Source organism: Panthera uncia, chromosome E1 (assembly GCF_023721935.1).
Source record: "Panthera uncia isolate 11264 chromosome E1, Puncia_PCG_1.0, whole genome shotgun sequence".
Taxonomy (NCBI): Eukaryota; Metazoa; Chordata; class Mammalia; order Carnivora; family Felidae; genus Panthera; species Panthera uncia.
In genome coordinates, this window is record NC_064814.1 from 44153286 (window position 1) to 44173682 (window position 20397).

General features: G+C 46.2%; 1 protein-coding gene across 1 annotated transcript in view; it reads right to left on the reverse strand.

Annotated features, from left to right (window-relative positions):
* Positions 1–43: 43 nt before the first annotated feature.
* Positions 44–20397, reverse strand: part of PITPNA (phosphatidylinositol transfer protein alpha) — a 41653-nt gene continuing 21299 nt past the window's right edge. The window contains exons 8-12 of the mRNA XM_049636739.1: positions 18463–18540; positions 18202–18312; positions 17303–17425; positions 3970–4038; positions 44–2658 (exon numbers count right to left, since the gene is read on the reverse strand). Coding sequence (XP_049492696.1) covers positions 3994–4038; positions 17303–17425; positions 18202–18312; positions 18463–18540 — 357 coding nt within the window. The 3' untranslated portion in view covers positions 44–2658; positions 3970–3993. The remainder of the gene's footprint in view (positions 2659–3969; positions 4039–17302; positions 17426–18201; positions 18313–18462; positions 18541–20397) is intronic.

Sequence of the window (20397 nt, forward strand, 5' to 3'; positions counted from 1 at the left end):
AAAATGGACATAAGGACATCACCAATAAGCTGGACTCCAGAAATCTCTGTCTAGGATTTTATTAGACTGCTTTTCTCCCCCCAGTATACCTGTTTCGGAAGATTGAGACAAAAAGGCACAAACTCACATTAAATAAACAAGGTAATCTAATCAGTTCTACAAAGTGTATTTTGTAAAAGAAGTAGCACTAGGAACCAACAGAAATAAGTCAGGGAGTCCCAGCAGGGACTATAAGAGGACTTGGGAAGATATACACATGCCCACAATACTGACCCCGTCCCTGACCTCTCTCGACGAGAAGGCCAGAGCCCGGCATCCCCCCTTAACAGAGGCACTGCTGCTTCAAACTGGGACTATGACCCTGGAAATCTAATGGAAGCAGCTAGTCTGCAGAGGCACGGCACACCCTCAGGTACTATCCCTGGAGCTGAGCCTTGCATCAGAAGCCCCTCTCGGTGCTAGTCAGTTTGGGGGGTGGGTGAGAGGGTAAGGGGGATACTTAAAAGCCAACACTGTTGCCCAGCAGCAACACTATCCGTGGGGATAGAATAGACCAGGGACACCCCTCCTTATGTTTCTGTGGGTTGGAGCCCCAGATGCAGCTGACCTCAGGAAATTCTAGCTCAGCTCATGTGGATGCTTTCAAACTGGGGCAACAGGTGGAGGTGGGAGGAGCCAGAGAAGAGCCAGATAAAGAGCAAGCCCCCAACTCCACGGAGTTGGGAGTGGTATGTGTGGATCTTAAGAGAAGAGCTGAAGCAAGGAGACTAACATCTGCTGACCCTCAAACTACCTGTCTGCTGAGAACATCATGGTTCGTTTCTCCCAGGATGACCCACATCTGGACTTAGATGATGAATGAAGAAGGGAAAACGTTAAGCACAAATATAATTATAGCTAATACAGAGCTTGTAGGAAAACATTAACATTTTTCTCCAGTAGTAATGCTTCACTTTCCCAGTCAAAGGGAAGCTACCAGCAGTCGGGATCCTAATAACCAACTGAACTGCCCCAGATCCATTACTGTAGACCCCACAAGGTGAGGAGACTGAAAGGAAGGTGTAACACGACATTTCCTGGTCCCAAAGAGGCCTCAATGAAGGTGGGAGACAACCACACTGAGGGGTCTGAGTCCATCCACTGTTGCCCCAACAGGGCCACAGGGAAGCATCCATCAGGATGTCACAGGTGCAATCCTGTGAAACATTCCCTTATTGCACTTAGAAATGAGTAAGGCAAAACAAACTGACAAGAACATAAGGATAAATGATCCCATCCTACTTCTTGCTCCCCCAACACAGATTTGGTCTCTTAATCAGCCACCCCACCCAGGCTGGCATGGGCTTGGATCACAACACGCTTGGCTAACAACATACCTCACAAGGCTTGGGAGATGTCAGATGACACCACAGCTATCTCGGATTCTCCCACCGGGAAGGCATGCTTGGGTTCTGCCAAGTCGTACAAAACCATGAAGCACTCAGCAGCTTCTACCTCCCTTGGAGTCGACTTTTTCACTGGCCTACTATGGTAGAGTTCTATACCACGATCACTACTTGCTTTTGATTGTCCAGGACAGAACTCAGCATGGGGGTGGGATGAGCTGAGTCCTTGATCCCCAAATTCCTTTCCGGTAGCTGGAGACAAGAGGGAACATGTTCTTCTGGGGAAAAGCTTTTTGCATGCTCGTTTTGTGCAGCAAGAAAAGATCAGGACCCTTCTGTCCTGACCAGCCTCAAAGACAGGGCAGGAATGTGAGAAAGCACAGAGAAAAGAGGATTATTGCTGAGTGGCAGCACCAGCCCAAAAGGGAAGAGGAGCATGGACATACAGAGCTCCTCAGGGGGGTGGGCACACTAATTAGTACATACAGGGCAGACTCAGTTCTAAGGGCCACACTGGACAGGTCCCTCCAGGTGGAGAGTTGACCCGGGCGTATTATGGGCTCTGTGAGGTTCAGACAGAGTGGGCAACAGGAGGGCCGAGAAGCCATAGGTGTTTCTAAGACTAGTGACCAGAGATGCGATGCCTGGGGCAGAGGTTATCTGAATTTGTTGAATTTTTAAAACAGACTGGCTGGGCCCTGGGTACTTCCTCCTCGGTGCTTACAGCACATGAACAATGGGTTACTGAGAGCAGAGATCACAGTTAGGAAGCCGGACTGCTGTTCGGTGGAAATGGAGGAAAAAACTGTATTTCCAACTCATCTCCTCTCCCCAGGTGAGCACTCAAATTTGCAAAGATCTGCCCAGGAAGCGAAATACCTCAGTTTATCCCAAGGTTGAAAACAAACAAACTTAAATCATTTAAATCACCACATCACAAAAGGCAGCTATTTTGAAAGACTAAAAATGTCACTTGGAAATAAAGGGAGGGGCACACAGAAATGGGCTGAGAACACAATGGCTGGAGAGGGAGGAGCTGTAAACACAGCAACCTACAGGCCATGTATCTCAGAGGAGCAGGCTCCCGTACACGCGGGCTTCATAATACCAGACGGTCTATTTGTTCACAATATTGAAGGGCATCTAGAATTAGCTACAGTAAGGGATCGAAAGTTGCCTGAAGAATGGGCACAGAAAGGCTGCGTCCGAAGATGGCCTGTCACTCGGGAGGGTGGAGCTGCTGGGCCTTCCTGTTGACCACTGTCTTGCAAAACTAGAAAAGAAATACAATTATTAAGGAAGCAACAGAGGAAAATAGAAGCACACTGTAAATCATCATTGATGGGGCAATTTCAAAAGGAGGAAAGATGCCGGTTGGGGGTTGGGGTCAGGGGAGGAAACTAAGGCCCAAGCAGCTGGCATTGCACCAATCCGCTCGATCTTACTGTTTTATCTCTCAGAAGTTCTCAAGCACATGAGGCAGGGAGAGCAAGCTGAGGTCCACGCTACTGCTAAGACCCCAGGCCTCCTCAGCTCCTTAGTGGTAGAGGACAACCAGATTTTATTTGATAAAATAATTTTCTCTCAGAGCCTGATGGGAAGCAGGGCCAGGTTTTCAATGCCATGACCAAGCCGGCTCTGAGCTGCTGGAATACCAGGAGTCTGTGGAGGTATGTAGGGCCCTGGGGGCTAAGAGAAGGACAGGGCTTGGGCAAGAGTGACAGCATGAAACAAGGAACATCTCATTCTGGTCCTATGACCTGGGCAGAAATACTCTCCAAGCATCTGAAAGATGCTGCCTCTTATGAGGACAGCTACTTAGTATGGGATCAGGAGGTCTAAAGAACAAGGAAACGATGCCCTAGACACAATGATGGACCCTAGGAAAAGCTGTCTGGCCCGCAGATTTTCCAAGGGTGGGGCAGGTAATGCCGGCCTGGGAGCTAGGAACGAGCTCAGGGGCATAGGGAGCACCCCGGAATGCCAGCTGCAACTTGACACGGCTCTAGTTATGACAGGGAGAGGAATTAGTTGCAGATAAGCTTCAAATGTGTATCTACCAACACAGCCCCACTCCTCACCCCCAGGTCCATGTGTCTGTCTGGGCCGTTCATTATAAAATCACATATCCCTGGGGCGCCTGGGTGGCGCAGTCGGTTAAGCGTCCGACTTCAGCCAGGTCACGATCTCGCGGTCCGTGAGTTCGAGCCCCGCGTCAGGCTCTGGGCTGATGGCTCGGAGCCTGGAGCCTGTTTCCGATTCTGTGTCTCCCTCTCTCTCTGCCCCTCCCCCGTTCATGCTCTGTCTCTCTCTGTCCCAAAAATAAATAAAAAACGTTGGAAAAAAAAATTTAAAAAAAAAAAATAAATAAAATAAAATCACATATCCCTGAAATGTCCTAATAGTCACAGGATCTTTCAGTGGAGGGCTGAGAGCTGTTTAGCATGGCAGCCATCGTTATCAGTGGAGGGCAGGATGATGAACGAAGCGTGCTTCCTGACGCCACAGCGAGCTGCTGAGGCCCCGAGGACCCAAACTGGCTTTCACGTCTATGACATGCAAAGGGAGGGTATTTGGTACATACAGTGCAGAAGGGGGAGGGGTGGCTTTAGTCATCTGCGGTCATTCCTTTCACTGGGTCCTTTTGTCTCATCTGGAACAGAAAAAAACAGGAAAAACTGAAGGCTCTTGCTGCTGATGGAATTCCAACACAAATACATTCCGCCTTCTCTTCAGTCCTGCCAATGAAGAGGGTGGAGCATTTTTTGTTCACAAAGCTAATCAGAAGAAGAGAATTCTGCATACCTACGGCCAAAGCCCTACCATGGATAGCTCCGTGTCACTGGTCCCACTGTCCAGGATTTCTGTTCCTCGCCCTGCATCCCAGTGCTGGGGTATAGCTCTTAAGCTCCTCTCTTTCTTCATTCATTCATTCAACAAATATCTATGAAGCAACTCCTTTGTGCTAGAAACTGCACAAAACTGCTTCAGGCCTGAGGATTCAACAGTGAACCAGGGAGAGACCAAGTCTCTCCTCCCGGTACTTACATCCTGGGGCAAAGTGAGGGAGAACAAACCAATATGTCACGTGGGGCCAAGGGCTGTTTGGATGGAGCATGACCCTGGAGAAGCGGGTTGTGGAAGGTCTCTGACAAGTGACATTAAGTAGAGACCGGCAGGAAGCGAGGTGGCAAGTCCTGTGGCTCCCTGGAGGGGGCAGGTGAAGGGAAGGGCAATTCCCTTTCCTGGGCTCTGCTGAGAGGCTCCGCGCCATCGGTCAGATGGGCAGAGCGTGGCACGAGAAGGCAGGGCTTGAAAGTGCAGGGGGGGTAGATCTCAGCAGAAGTGTGAGGCTGCCAGAAAACAGGATGGGGTCTTCTCTGGAAGCCCTGAGTGGCCCCTGTCAGCTGCACCTTCCAAGCAGAAGTGGACACAACTTCTCGTGGGGAGACCGCGGAGGTGATCTCTCTCAAATCCTTTCCAACTTGCAAGTTCCACCCTATTTGCAGCATGCCTACAACACACGCGTATTTTAACTTCCCATCAGGTATTTCTTCACTATCCATGAGTTTTCTGCTCAACTCTCGTTCTTTATTCATTCAACAAATTGTGAGCACCTCAGAGAATGGGCCTCTGGAGTCAAACTGCCTGGATTGTACGCTGGCGCCATCACCACATGTGACCCTGAACAAGTTACCTCACGGCACTCTAAGCCTCAGTGTCTGTGATAATAAAATGAAGGTAATAAAAGCGACTACGTCGTGGGGTTGTAGAAAATGAAGTAAAGGTATTCATGCAGAGTACTTAGCACGGTAGAGTGCTGGCCCCGAGTATGCGCTCAGTCCACCCCACCTGGGATCTCTGCAGCACCCTGCAGCAAAGCGGGGGTGGGGGGTGCCCACAAGCTCCGAGGAAACTGGACTTCTACGCTTCCTCCTCAGAGTTCTGTTTCGTTCGCTAAAACTTTAACACTGCCACGTCTGCAGAGACTCTACCTCAGAAGCAGCAGTTCTCCACTAGGACATATTTTCAAAATACTCTTCCCGCCACATTTGGAACTCGTGTCCATTTTTCACACTCCCTGCTTTCCCCCAATTATTACACTCAGTGAATCCATGTGGAACCTGGACATAGTTAAAAAAAAAAAAAAAAAAATTCTCCTGGAGGTTCCGATATTCATTCCCTGTTGACAACTTTTACTGGAATTACATCAAATGTCTCAGCTTGGTCTTTCGGGCCAGAGTTTCCTACTTGAGCAAAAGAATTGCCCAGACTGCTTGTTGTAGATTCTTGGACCCAAGACCTGATAAGTCAGAACCTACAGGAGACAGACAGTAAGTGAGTCATCAAATCAGTCAGTCTTACATGCCTCACTTACCATCCCCGGCAAAGATCCTCTGTGCCAAACAGGAAGATCCGTTTTCTGACACGAAGCCAGTATGTGCTTATTCCTACCTCCACCTGAGTGCCTAGCCCCTGTCGATTTGCTCTAAACTCACTTTCACAAATGATGACTTTTGATTTTTATTGCTTCTGTAACTTCAGTTATCTCTATCAATTAATGCCTGTTAATATATTACTTTATTGGAGTTTAACAAATTCAAGATTTTCCAACATGATAGAAATCTGTTAAGGATAAAGGCACTGTTTTAAAAATTTTTTTAATGTTTATTTATTTTTGAGACAATGCAAGAGACAGAGTGCAAGCAGTGGAGGGGCAGACAGAGGGAGACACAGAATCTGAAGCGGGCTCCAGGCTCCGAGCTGTCAGCCCAGAGCCCAATGCGGGGCTCGAACTCACGAACCGTGAGATCATGACCTGAGCCGAAGTCAGATGCTTAACCGACTGAGCCACTCAGACGCCCCACTGTTATGTTTTTAAAAAGAGAAAAAGTTTACCTTGTAGTATTAGGCTGGAATTGGAAGTATTTGTGTGAACATACACGTAAGACAGATATGGAAATAACTAAAGATGTGAAAGTTCCTCAGCTCTGTCCTATGAGAAGGCCTGGGGGCAGCAACAGCCCAGCAGTAACGAGCACACACAGGACCCTTCACTAAAAGGAACCAGGGCTCCTTAGAGACATGGTCCCAGGGCTGTGTCACGGAAAGAAAAAGACAAACCCCTGATGCCTTGTGCTTTGAGTGGACAGAGGTAACCTGAGCAGTAAGTGGACAGAAAGACAGCTACAATGCAATGAAAGGACACCAAATCTGTGACATTCTGGCCTAAAATATATAAACTGGATCTAATCCTGCAGAATCATTGCATAAACCCAAACTGAAAGACATTTTACATGATGATTTCCCTATGCCTATAACCTTCAAAAATGTCAGGGTCACGGAAGTCCAGGAAAACTGAGGAATTGCATCAGAGTGACAGAGACTAGAAGGGTACAGTGTGTGACACTGGGCTGTATCCGCTCGAGAGGACAGAAGTCTCTGGGGAGCCTGGGTGGCTCAGTCAGTTAAGCATCCGACTCTTCATTTTGGCTCAGGTCATGATCTCACAGTGTGTGAGATTGAGCACTGTGTTGGGATTCTCTCCCTCTCTCTCTGCCCCTCCACTGCTCGCTCTCTCTCTCTCTAAGATAAATAAATAGGGGTGCCTGGGTAGCTCAGTCAGTTAAATGTCCAACTTTTCATCTCAGCTGGGATCATGATCTTGCAGTTCCTGGGGCTGAGCCCTCTGTCGATGCAGAGCTGCTTAGGATTCTCTCCCCCCCCCCCGCCCCTCCCCAGCGCTTTCTCTCTCTCAAAGAAAGAAATAAACTTAAAAAAAAAACTTAAAAGGAATGAGGTCTCTGTGTAAGGGGGCATACAAGAGTTCTTTGTGTTTTTCTTGTCATTTTCTCTAAGTTTGAAACTCTTTCAAACTAATTTTTAACTTTATTTTTTTTTAATTTTAGAGAGAGAGATCACATGCATGCAGGGAAGATGGGCAGGGGGAGAGAGAGAATCTTAAGCAGGCTCCACACTCAGTGTGGACAGGGCTCTATCCCATGACCCTGGGATCATGACCTGAGCCAAAATCAAGAGTTGGCCACTCAACCAACTGAGCCACCCAGGTGCCCGTCAAAATAAATTAAAAAAAAAAAAAAATTAAAGTATAGCTGATGTACAATATTATGTTAGTTTCTGTGTACAACACAGTGATTCGACAATTAGATACATTAGGAAATGTTCACCATGTGAGTGTAGTCGCCATTGGTCACATACAAAATTATTCCACTACTATTGACTGTATTACCTGTGCTGTATTTTTCATCCTGTGACTTTTTTTTTTTTTTTTTAAGTTCGTTTAAGTGTGAGCAGGGGAGGGGCGCAGAGAGAGAGAGAGAGAGGGGGGGGGGGGGGGCGGGGAATCCCAAGCAGGCTCTGCATTGTCAGCACAGAGCCCAACGTGAAGCTCAAACTCACAAATTATGACATCATGACCCGAGCTGAAATCAAGAGTCAGACGCTTAACTGAATGAGCCACCCAGGCTCCCCGTGACCTTATTTTATAACTGTTTCACCCACCTCCCAATCCACCCTCCCCTCTGGGAACCACTAGTTTGTTCTCTATATCTGAGGCTCTGTTTCTCTTGTTTGTTCATTTGTTTTGTTCTTTAGATTCCACCCATCAGTGAGATTACATGGTATTTGTCTTTTTTTCTGTCTGACTTATTTCACTTAGTGTAATACCCTTTAGGGTCCATCCATGTTGTCACAATGCAAGATTTCATTCCCTTTTATGGCTGAGTCGTATGCCATCCATTTTATTTACACACACACACACACACCCCACATCTTCTTTAGCCATTCATCTATTGATGGACACTTAGGTTGTTTCCATATCTCAGCTCAAAATAAATTTTTTTAAAAACACAAAAAAGAATTCATTAACTGTTTGCTCACTAATGACCATTCACATAAATGTTCGATTTGAGAGAGGCTAAGATTTAGTACCAGGGGAGGAAAGCTCCTTGGGCCCCAACTAGATCCATGTATACCCTCAGAATTTATTGCCTTGCTTTAATTTACTAAAGCCAGGTCCTGTTTCCTATGGCTTAGGATGCAACTTCCTATCAGAGACCATGAAAGCTTCCCTTACTCTCAGAGACAAGGTCACCTCAGAGGGTGCCACTGAAATAAAAATGCATTATTTCATTCTTCTAATGAAATGCTCTAAGAATGCTTATTTCCTGTTTCTTGGGGCCTGTATAACACTGAAAGGTTTTATCTGATGTTTGTTCTTCCGATCAAGCTACCAAAGGCTGGCTATGTAGACGCATATAGTCCAGGAATATGAAAATACAAACTCCAATCCTGGTTTGTTTTGTTTTGTTTGAGAAAAAGAGAGAACGTGTGTGCACGCACACGTGCGCAAGCAAGGGAGAGGGGCGGAAGGAGAGAGAGAATCTTAAGCAGGTTCCACGCTGAGTGCAGAGCCTGATACAGGGCTCAGTCCCAAGACCCTGGGGTCGATCATGACCTGAACAGAAATCAGGAGTCGGATGCTCATCCGACTGAGCCATGTCAGTTGGACTAGGCATCCCCTGGTTTGTTTGTTTTTTAATTTTTATTTTAATGTTTATTTTTGACAGAGAGAGAGAGAGAGAGAGCATGAGCGGGGGAGGGACAGAGAGAGAGGGAGACAGAATCCGAAGCAGGCTCCAGGCTCCGAGCTGTCAGCACAGATCCCGATGTGGGGCTCAAACTCATGGAGTGCAAGATCATGACCTGAGCTGACCCCTCCCCTGTTTGTTTTTTTATTATTTTTATTTATTTTTGAGAAAGAGAGAGAGACAGAGCATGAGCAGGGGAGGGGCAGAGAGAGAAGACGACACAGAATCTGAAGCAGGCTCCAGGCTCTGAGCTGTCAGCACACAGCCCGACATGGGGGTCTAATTCACAGACTGTGAGATCATGACCTGAGCTGCAGTTGGATGCCCAAACGACTGAGCCACCCAGGCGCCCCCCTTGGTTTGTTTTTAACAGTGATTTTCTCTACGGAATAAGGCCAGGGATTGGAAGAAAGGAACTTTTATTCATCTATTTATTTTATTTATTTATTTGGACTTCAATTTTGTATTTTTCCATATTTATATATTTTTAAGATTTTATTTTTGGGGCCCCTGGGTGGCTCAGTCGGTTAAGCCTCTGACTTCAGCTCAGGTCATGATCTCACAGTTCGTGGGTTCAAGCCCTGCGATGGGCTCTGTGCTGACAGCTCAGAGCCTGGAGCCTGCTTCAGATTCTGTGTCTCCCTCTCTCTCTGCCCTTCTCCCACTCATGTTCTGTCTCTCTGTCTCTCAAAAATAAACAAACATTAAAAAAAAAAGATTTTATTTTTAATCTCTACACCTAACATGGGGCTCAAACTTACAACCATGAAATCAAGAGTCACATGCTCTACCAAATAAGCCAGGCAGGTGTCCCTATTTTGTATATCTTTTGAAAATTTTTACTATTAAGTATGAAATACTCCTTTGATTAAAAAAAAACTAGTGAAAGTATCAATGTCAATATCCTGGTTGTGATACTGTACTGTAGTTTTGCAACACATTGCCGTTGGGAGAAATGGATCTCTTTGCATTCTTTTTTTTTTTTTAAGTTTATTTCTTTTAGAGAGAGGGAGAGAGAGCATGCATGAATGTGGCAGAGAGAGAAGGAGACAGAATCCCGAGCAGGCTCCGCTCTGTCAGCATACAGCCGGAGGTGGGGATTGAACTCATAAACTGTGAGGTCATGATGTGAGCCAAAATTGAGTTGTACGCTTAACTGACTAAGCCACCCAGGCACCCCACTCTGTATTATTTCTTATAACTGCATGTGAATCTTTTTTTATTTAATTTTTTTAAATGTTTATTTATTTTTGAGAGACAGAGAGAGACAGAGTGTGAGCAGGGGAGGGGCAGAGAGAGAGAGAAAGACACAGAATCTGAAGAGGCTCCAGGCTCCAAGCTGTCAGCACAGAGCCCGATGCAGGGCTCGAACTCACAAGCTGTGAGATCATGACCTGAGCCGAAGCTGGACGCTTAACCGACTGAGCCATCCAGGCGCCCCTACATGTGAATCTTATAATCATTTCAAAATAAAAAGTTCAAGGGGCGCCTGGGTGGCGCAGTCGGTTAAGCGTCCGACTTCAGCCAGGTCACGATCTCGCGGTCCGTGAGTTCGAGCCCCGCGTCAGGCTCTGGGCTGATGGCTCGGAGCCTGTTTCCGATTCTGTGTCTCCCTCTCTCTCTGCCCCTCCCCCGTTCATGCTCTGTCTCTCTCTGTCCCAAAAATAAATAAAAAACATTGAAAAAAAAAATTAAAAAAAAAAAATTAAAAAAATAAAAATAAAAAGTTCAATAAGAAATAAAGCTAGTAAAAAAAAAAAATCAGTTTAAGACCCTGAAAAGCAACCAGAGACCAAGCATTCCTGAAGGAACACAAACATGAGGCACATGCAAATTGTTTCTAGAACCTCTTTAGAAAGCCCTTTGCAGGGGTTCCTGGCTGACTCAATCAGAGGGGCGCGTGACTCTTGGATCTCCAGGTCATGAGCTCAAGCTCCATGGTGGGTGCAGAGATTACTTAAATAAATAAAACTGAAAAGAAAATTAAATTAAAAAAAAAAAAGAAAGCCCTTCAGAAAAGAAATTTGGTAATAAATAACAAGAGTCTTAAATTCTCTAATTCCATTGGTAGGAATTTATTCTAAGGAAATAATCATAATCCAAATCCAAATAATCCAAAACACTGCACGCACAGAGATTTTCATCCCAGCATTATTGATAACAGTGAGAACCTGAGAACATGAAGGAAAACCCAATGCAGGGCAATGACCGATCACAGAGCAATGTGTATGCTGCCGTCAGAACCCTGTATGTGAAGAAACTCTTGGTGGAAAATGTTAACATTTGTTATAATGTTACATATTTGTTATAATGTTCAGAGAAAAAGTAGGCTATCCATTTGGCCTATGTCCTATGATCATAACTAAGTAAAAGTGTGTAGAAAGGGGCACCTGGGTGGCTCAGTCAGTTAAGCATCCAACTTTGGCCTAGGTCATGATCTCACGGTTCTCGTGAGTTCAAGCCCCGCATCGGGCTCTGTGCTGACAGCTTGGAGCCTGGGGCCTGCTTCAGATTCTGTGTCTCCCTCTCTCTCTGCTCCTCCCCTGTTCATGCTCTGTGTCTCTCTCTCTCAAAAATAAACATTAAAACTTTTTTTTAAAAAAAGTGTGTAGAAAGACTTCACATGTTTTGGAGGTTATCTTTAAGTAGAGTACAAGTCATTTTTTTTCTTTCTACTTTTCACTATTTTCCAAAAAAATGTTTAATGTTTATATATTACCCTAATATTGAAAAATGAGACTGTATTTGAAAAGAAAATAAAGAGGCGCCTGCCTGGGTAGCTCCGTTGGTTAAGCCTCCGACCTTGGCTCAGGTCACATGATCCCACAGTTTGTGAGTTCGAGCCCCGCGTCAGGGTCTGTGCTGACAGCTTGGAGCCTGGAGCCTGCTTGGGATTCCGTGTCTCCCTCTCTCTCTGCCCCACCCCTGCTCGCACTCTGCCTCTTGCTCTCTCTCAAAAATAAACAAACATTAATAAGTGAATGACTGATGAACAAATAAATAAAAAAGAACGTAAATAAATCTACTTCCATATTTCAAGATGTTCCAGAGTTCCAGGCGGTCTGCCCTGGGGTCACTCGCTGTTGGGCAGATGAGAGGGAATTAAGAGTCCATGGGCCAACATGGTTCTCCACCTGCAGGGATCCCGCAGCCTCAAGAGCCCGAGCTAGCGCTGCCCTGTGCCAATGCTACTGGAATCTCACGCCCCACTGTCCCGCGGCCCAGCGGGTAAGCCAGGCTCTGAATGGTTTCTGTTGATCAGCTTAACCCTCTAAACTTCTGTCTACCATAATCACAAACTGGAAACTTTGGGGTATAGTAGGCATTTCACTGCACAGGGACACTTATATAGTCTCAGGGGAACCAGTTCAGAGTTTAAGACTTAAAAATCTAAAAATGATGGTGAACCAGCAATCATCTGCCAGAAAGCCAAAGGATGGAGCAAGGGACCTTTGCATCAAGAGTCAGGAGACGAGAAAGGGAAAGGCATATTCACAGGTAAGCACAGGGACAGGGGGAATGACTGCAAGGAGGTTCAAAGACAGCCCCCAAAGTGGACCTGCGGAGCAAGAGGGTCATGCGGCCTCTTGGCTCCATCACGAAGGGATGGGCTATGGAGGGACCAGAGGAATCATGGAGCCCACAGGGACTTAGAAGGAACCCCCACAAAGGAAGGCTGGGAAAGAAAATGCTACAGAATCTTACTCATGCACTCTGACACAACAGTATCTTTGCTGTTTTTCAGCAAATGTTCTAGAGTCCAGCACATCAGGAAACAAGTTTTCTTAAAAGTTTAAAAATGAGTTCCCTTCTCCCAGGTGCATTATCTACAGAGTTATTGGCCAAAGGCCCAGGCGGCACTTGTATACTGAACTAGAAGGTATCCTCAACTTCTTTGAGCCTCAGTTGTTCTACCTATAAGATGAAAATACTATGGCACAGGATGACATGAGGATTTGATAACGCAATTCACGGAAAATGCTGACCACACACGCCAGGCATACAGTAAGACCTCAATAAAATATTAGCTATTAGTAATGAAAATATTTTTTATTACCACCACGTTCAATAGATAGTGAGTTCCCCATTATAGGAAGCAATCAAGCACAGGCTGGTGGGGAAGCTGCAGAGAGGACTCAAGCGTTGGACATGCAATTGGACTAAGTGAGCTTTAAGGAGCTTTCTTTCAGTTTCAAGATTATGAGTCTCTTTTTAAAAAAATTTTTTTTTTTCCTTAGTGTTTTTATTTATTTTTGAGACAGAGAGAGACAGAGCATGAGCAGGGAAGGGGCAGAGAGAGAGGGAGACACAGAATCGGAAGCAGGCTCCAGGCTCTGAGCCATCAGCACAGAGCCCGATGCAGGGCTCGAACTCACAGACTGTGAGATCATGACCTGAGCCGAAGTCAGACGTTCAACCGACTGAGCCACCCAGGCACCCCTCAAGACTATGAGTCTCTTAAGAGAGCAAGAGCAAGGGAGAGGGAGAAAAAGAGAGGGAAGAAGGGAGGGAAAGAGGAAAGGAGGGAGGAAGACAGACAGACACTGCTCTCCTACAGGCACACATATCCTGACATGTTTCTTTTTAGGGCAAAGGACTGATCTCTTGATCCCTTGTTTCTCAAACCCTTGAACCTCACCCAAGAATGGTAAGTCCACCCTCCCATTGGGACCAGAGTTACAGTAGTGGTGACTGTGGCCTTACAGTGACCCCTCATAATTCACCGAGAAAATCCACCCACGTTAGACTGCTATGCATTATTCAGAGAGCAAGGGTCATAATTCCTCTTGCAAATTTACAGTTAACCATGGCAGGTTGTAAACATGCATCTATCGCTATTCCTCCCCCAAACCCCACTACGATGACAGTAAAAGAATAAGCAAAAAATATAAAACCATGAAGACAACAAAAACACAGGTGCCAACAGCAGAGAAGAGATGGCAACACCATTCTGGAAGATGAAACATGGATGGACGAGTAGTGACTAATTCGCAGAGCAGCAGGACTGGCACTAAGTACCTGTGAGGAGGGGAGCTGAGGAGGAACAGACCCACTTGTGCTGCAAGTTCTCCAGAGGCTCAGGAACCGGAAGCACCAGGTACCTTAGAGGGTGGGTGTGCAGGCAGGGTTGAAAATGGGTGACTTGTTTGAAAGTGAGAATAAAAAAAACCCAGTTTGGCCCTGGTATTCCCTCCCTGAGTTCTCACATCCAAGTAATCACCCCCCTTCCTGTCACATCATAGCAGCAGTGAAGGGCTCAGCAAGTGCGGGGGCGGGGGGGGGGGGACCCTTAACCAGGGGGTTAAGTTCAAGCAATCCCATGGCATGCTCACTCTTAGATGTGAATGAATGGCCAAGGACCGCTAGTCATTTAAGGAAAGCCACTAAGGCGAATCACAGAGTCCAACAGGAGAAGGGTGCTCAGGGGAAACAAAGAACACACGAGGGGCAGAGAAACCTCAAAAACCAAACACAAAAACAAAAAGCCAAAGCCTCAGAAAAGGAAGATAACGCACAGAGAAAAACAGAAAAAGTACTGAAGAAAAAGAACACGGCGCAAGAAATGCTTGAAAATGTTTTTAAAATCAATAGATGAGAGAGAAGCAAACATTGGAAAACATCTTCAGAAGGCAGATAAAAAAGGAGAGAAAACATAAGAAAATGAGGTCACTTCATTAAGTCTGATTTCTGACTCCTAATACAAATTCCAGAAAAAAGAATAAAGGAAACAGAGGGGAAAAAATTATGAAATAGATATACAAACACATTTTCCAGAACTGAGGAGATCTTGAGATCAGAGTGTCTGTTGAGGAGGGAGCAAAATCGGTGAGGATGAACTGACATCACCTACGTTATCACACGGCACACTCCACACGACCAGACAGGATCACCCATGTAAAGATTCAAAAACAAAACTTAATGACACAGATACATAAAACTAAGCCAACTAAAGGAAGGGAGGCAATTACTAACTTCTTATCTTTTTTTTCCCCAGGTGTTTATTTAAATTCCAGTTCGTTAACATACTAGTTTCAAACTGTATTATTAAAAAACAAAAAATTTTCCAAGAAAGGAACAGAAATCAGCAGAAGACTAAAGTGCTCAGATGGGGAAATGAACAAAAAAGTTGTAATAATATAAACAGAATAATGAATTAACCCAAAATTCTGATAATGGAGGAGGGAGAAGAGAGTGAGTGATGGGTGGAGTACAGGAACTAAATCATAGGAAAAGTCGACCATTAATATCTAAAGTTGAAAAATTGAGAATTAAGCACCTAAGCATATTATTTGGAAATACTGGAGGTCATTAACAAAAGAAACACCCCGAAGAACTGCAAGGGGCTGCTTCTTGGGGGCAGGACTCCAGGGGCAGGGCAGAGGAGGACAGCTTCTTCCTCATAAGCTGGGGACACCATCTGAGTTTGAAAACTGTAAAAATGCTTTTGGAGGTGATGTTTTTGTTCACGCAAAAACTGTGATGATGGTTTCACAGATGTATACTTATCTGAAACTCATCAAGATATATAGATTAAATATGTGCAGCTTTCTGTGTGCCAATCATACCCCAATAAGTTTTTTTTTAAATAAATATAACTATAAAAATAAAACTTTGATAAAAATATTTTTAGAAGGAGGGAAAAAAAGAGAAAAAGGACAAGTATGCCAGAGGTACAGTTGCTGATGAGGTCAAAAGATGTCCCACAATGACACAGACTTCGTTTTCCCTTTTTCTTCTACTACAAACTATTTAAAATTCCAGTTCTAAAACGGGTTTCCTGATTTTGCAGTTAGCCTGGAGGATAGCGGTCTTCTAAGGTTTTGGCACAATTCTCCACAGAATGGAGAAACACACAGAGAGGTGGGGATTAAAAAAAAGAACTCCCTAAAGGTGAGGACTCTCAAACTTTGAATCTCAGAGTCAGATCCAGGAGCTCCTCTGGAGAGTTCCTCCAGCTCCAAGAACTCAAATTCTGCCCAAAGAGTGAAAGGCTGTCTGCAAATGCCTCCATGAGCCCCGGTATACCTTGTCAGGCAGTGGGTGACGGAAGCTCCAGGCTGAACCCTGAAGTCACCACGCTCCTTTGTTTGGTAATTTCTTCCCTTCTTTTGTCAGGACTAGGGTGACCAAAACACTCCGGCCTCTCTCTCATATAGTCCCGGAGGTTAAAAATCTACCACTTCCTTGAAGATCCTTAGCAGAAGAATCGGGAATTGTGTCAAAAATCCTGCCACTTCCCTGCCAAATGCAGCTGGATGAATAACCAGAACATCTGCCTTCAACAGGAACTAGGGAAGGAAGAACGCCTGGGCCCAGTCTGCACCCAAGACCAGCTCAGTGGAGCGGGAGCACCATGGACACCCAGGCCTGGGTCTCGCCGGAGGCACTACCGGGGAGCTGGGCGAAGCTGGGCAAAGCAATGTCTGCCCGACATCTGGCTCCACGCCAACCCACCCAGGGCAAGGAGGGAGAAATGGACGGCAGTTATGAAACAGAGCTTCCTGCCTTATTTTTAGCCCCGAGAGGGCAGGACGGCCCCAAATGGCATCTAAGGGAGGAAAAGCAGCCAAGTGATCCGGAGCTATGGCTCTCACCCTGCCCGTATCACCCTGCCCGTATCACGAGCTGGACTCTAGGAGCCTCGTCTGAGGGTGGCAACAACAGTGGCGTCTCCTCACCGGTATCATGAGGATCTCAGGAGATGGCGTATTTAAGAGCCCTTGGAATGGTGCCTCACACACAGTCAGTGCTTGAATGTTGTTTACTGACCATCTCCTCAGAGCGAGCCTCGCAGAGAAGCATCCCCAAATGAGGCGGCACGAGTGGTAGGCCTCCGGCTCCTTGGATCCACGCCAGGCCCCCGCTTCCCCCAAAAGAGCCAAGGCTCCAAACTCTAAATATAGCTCAAGACCACCCTCTTCAGTAGTTAGCTGCGTGTGTGCGCTGCTGCCGTCCTCTGTGGGGGATGTGCGTGGTACTCACGGATCCGACCAGCCTGCCTTCTCCCAGGGGCCCCCTCGAGGTCGCAGCCCAGCACGGCTCCCCCCACCCCTCCAGTTCCAAAGAACCACGGCAGCAAGCGCTCACTTGGCATGCAGCACACGCTGCCATATTCGTCTCTCCGAGTACGCCAAGGCCTCAGCTCGCTGTCTCTCCTTCCATGCCACCTGGCACCAGACCTTACTCACGTGGACACTGACGCGTTCCTAGAGCCGCAGGCGGCACCCTCGTGAACTGCCCCGCATGACGGTCTCCTTCGGGGATCGACCGGGTGGAGAGCCCAGTCTCTTCCAGGCACCCACTTACCTCATCCAGCTGTCTCTTCGTCTCTTCTTCCATCCTTCGGATGTCGTCCATGGTCAGGTCAACCCACTTATCGAGCCAACAGAACAGCTGCCTGTGGAAGTTTGTAAACAGACGCCTTTCTTGCTACAGAGAGGAGGGAACCTAGTTAGAAGTTAGAACCAGAAGGCAGAGGCCACTGCTGCAGCTCCCCTCCCACGATCTCCGTGTCAACAACCCCACTTTCCGGGGGTGGGCGGGGAAGAGTGGTGCCTGGCTGGCTTACACGGGTGAGCCCTTGGGTCCCAAAAGTCAGTGATTTTTGCCCTCACATGACAACAGGTAACGTCTCAGGTAGGAGGGAGCCCCCCCACAGCCTAGGCCCTGTGTCCAAAATGCTGGCAAGACGGGCAGCGCATGTGCTCACAGTTCGGCCAAGGCCCCCCAAAAACTGTGCCAAGTTTCCCTTCTTGTCTCTGGAGCCTAAGGCCAGGTTAAAACCGGCCAGCAGCTATGAAATGTGGCCCAGGAGCGAGGCTCTAACACATCAGAGAAAAAGCTATAAAAACGCCTTAGGTCTGTCCAGTTCAGGAATTGAGGGTGCTGGAGAATTTAGCTCATAGGGCCTCTTGCCTTTCGGCTTCAAGCAAAGAGAAAGACTGAGTTTTATTTGAAGCTCAGTCATAGAAAACCCCTTCCTGTTTCCTTTTTGTTGCTTCAGTTTCCTTCCCTGTAACATGTGGTGCTCCTGGACAGACAGCATTCAACTGTAAGACAGTTAAGTGAAAGGGGAAGTGGGGTCTGGGAAATCAAACCGAAATATTCTGATGTCACCCACCTGAGGATAAAAGTCACTTATCTTGTTGGGCAACCACCACCACCCCCCCCCCCCCCACGGGAAAGGCGTTACCCTGGTCACTTACCTTATGTATAAAGTTTTCCACTTTGTTCTGCAGGCCCCACCACTTAAACTTGACAGTGACCAGTTTGTATGCACACATGTATGGGCAGTCTTTCTGATTTACAAGTTCTTGCTGTATTAGAAACACACATATAGGCAGGCAGGTAACTAAGAGGGCAGACCTCTGGCTCTCCCTCGGCCCACCCTAGCCATTCCCCTCCTCAATGGCAGAGGTCTGCCCATGCTGTGCCCTGCCCCCTGGTGGTGAGGATGTGAACTGCACCTTCCAATTGGGTCCCAAGGGTCCTCGGCCTGTTTTGATAGACTTAAATTTTGCTGGGTCTTCCTCCGCCTTGTAATCCTGAGAGAAGTGGTAGAATTGGAGTTGGGGTCGGAAGGGAGAGAAGGAGGGAAGGCGGGAGGGGGAGAGACACAGAGATTAGGTTTTTCCATCAGAATACACTTCATACCAGTTGAAGCTGCTGGTGTATAGAAAACATGGGAAACTTTTATAAACAAGATATAGAACCGTTTACATTTGCTTCTTCAACATTTTTTATTTATTTTTTTGGGACAGAGAGAGACAGAGCATGAACGGGGGAGGGGCAGAGAGAGAGGGAGACACAGAATCGGAAACAGGCTCCAGGCTCCGAGCCATCAGCCCAGAGCCTGACGCGGGGCTCGAACTCACGGACCGCGAGATCGTGACCTGGCTGAAGTCGGACGCTTAACCGACTGCGCCACCCAGGCGCCCCTACATTTGCTTCTGAGGAGAGCTCTGTGTGATTTTCTCTGCCACAGTTTGTTTTCAGTTTTATGCGTATGAAAGTGTCAAGTCAAGTACTATCTGAGCAGGCACATATTTCCACCTTAAGACAGAGATGTTCAACCTGGGATAAGCATCCGAATGGAAAGCTTTTTCAAAATACAGATTTTTGGGCTGCTGCACCTAAACCCCAGCAAATAAGAATATTTGCAGGTAAGGGCAGATTTTCTTTTTTTTGTTTTAAGCCTCCGCAGGTGATTCTAAAACCTGGCCATAGATGAGAACTGCTTGTCGAACCTGAAATCTCATCCAATCTCCTGCTGGTTCTGTTGTTTTTAACTGACTTGTTTTAATAAAATCATTACTGGAAACGTTTATTGTATGGAACCTATCCTCTTGTATACCATTGTTAGTCTCACTTCACTTATTTATAACGCGGTCAATGCTGTGTGTGAATTAACCATAACAGAAGTTTAATCTGTGGCTATTCTTCTGCACTGACTAATATGGGCTTAAGAAAAGCAACCTCACTCTAAGAGCTACTTAACGAAAATACCGAAGAAAACAAATCACATGCATATACACGAGTCATAAAGTATTTCCCAAAATGAAAATTATGTGTTTTAAAAAAAAAAAAGATCAACCTTTTGTGTCAACTATACTTAAATAAAAACAAATTAATTATTCATATCTTCCCCACCTCTGCTTATCTCCATGCACACAAAACCACCAGAGTTGACAAAATCCTCAGAGAGCCATAGTCTTTGTTAGCATTTCTGTTGGAGAAATATCTGGGTATGTTCAGTTTGAGAAAATCCATTAAGCTATACACTTAGGATATATAAACTTTGCTGTATGCTATACTTCAATAAAAAGCTTTTTGAAAAAGCCACTAACTTTTGAGGGTGGAAGTGAGGCTATTACGCAAGGAAGCATAGGATGGTTTTCCTGTCTTTTTGGAGACATACAGATCAAAATATCGAAGCACAGAGAGCGACTGGTCCAAGAAAGAGGTGTCATACCCCTGGGATATGGAGAGCAAACACTTACTTCCCACCAATGGGCAGAGAGCCAAATTCCTCTGCCCTGATCCCAATATCCCCCGTCAGATAGGAAGAGTAGTGAATGAGGAAGAAACTAAACTTTCCTTCCCTAAACAAATACTTCCTGGGAGCACAGCACTGAGCAGGACACACCTGGTCCCGGCTCTCTCCAAGTTCATGGTCTAGTAGTGACCGTCCTTTTCTGGGCATGTGCTGCCATGTGTGTTACTCTGACAAGCCACCACCAACTTCTTGGGGGGAGGGCATCTGTCTTTTCATTTTTTCTGCTGGAATCCACAGAACACAGTCTTCCAAACATAACAGGCAGGCAATAAATGTTTTTTTAATTACTGGGTTGGAAACATTAATTTGAAAACTAGTTTCACGCTAAGTGTCATTTCAGCTGAGC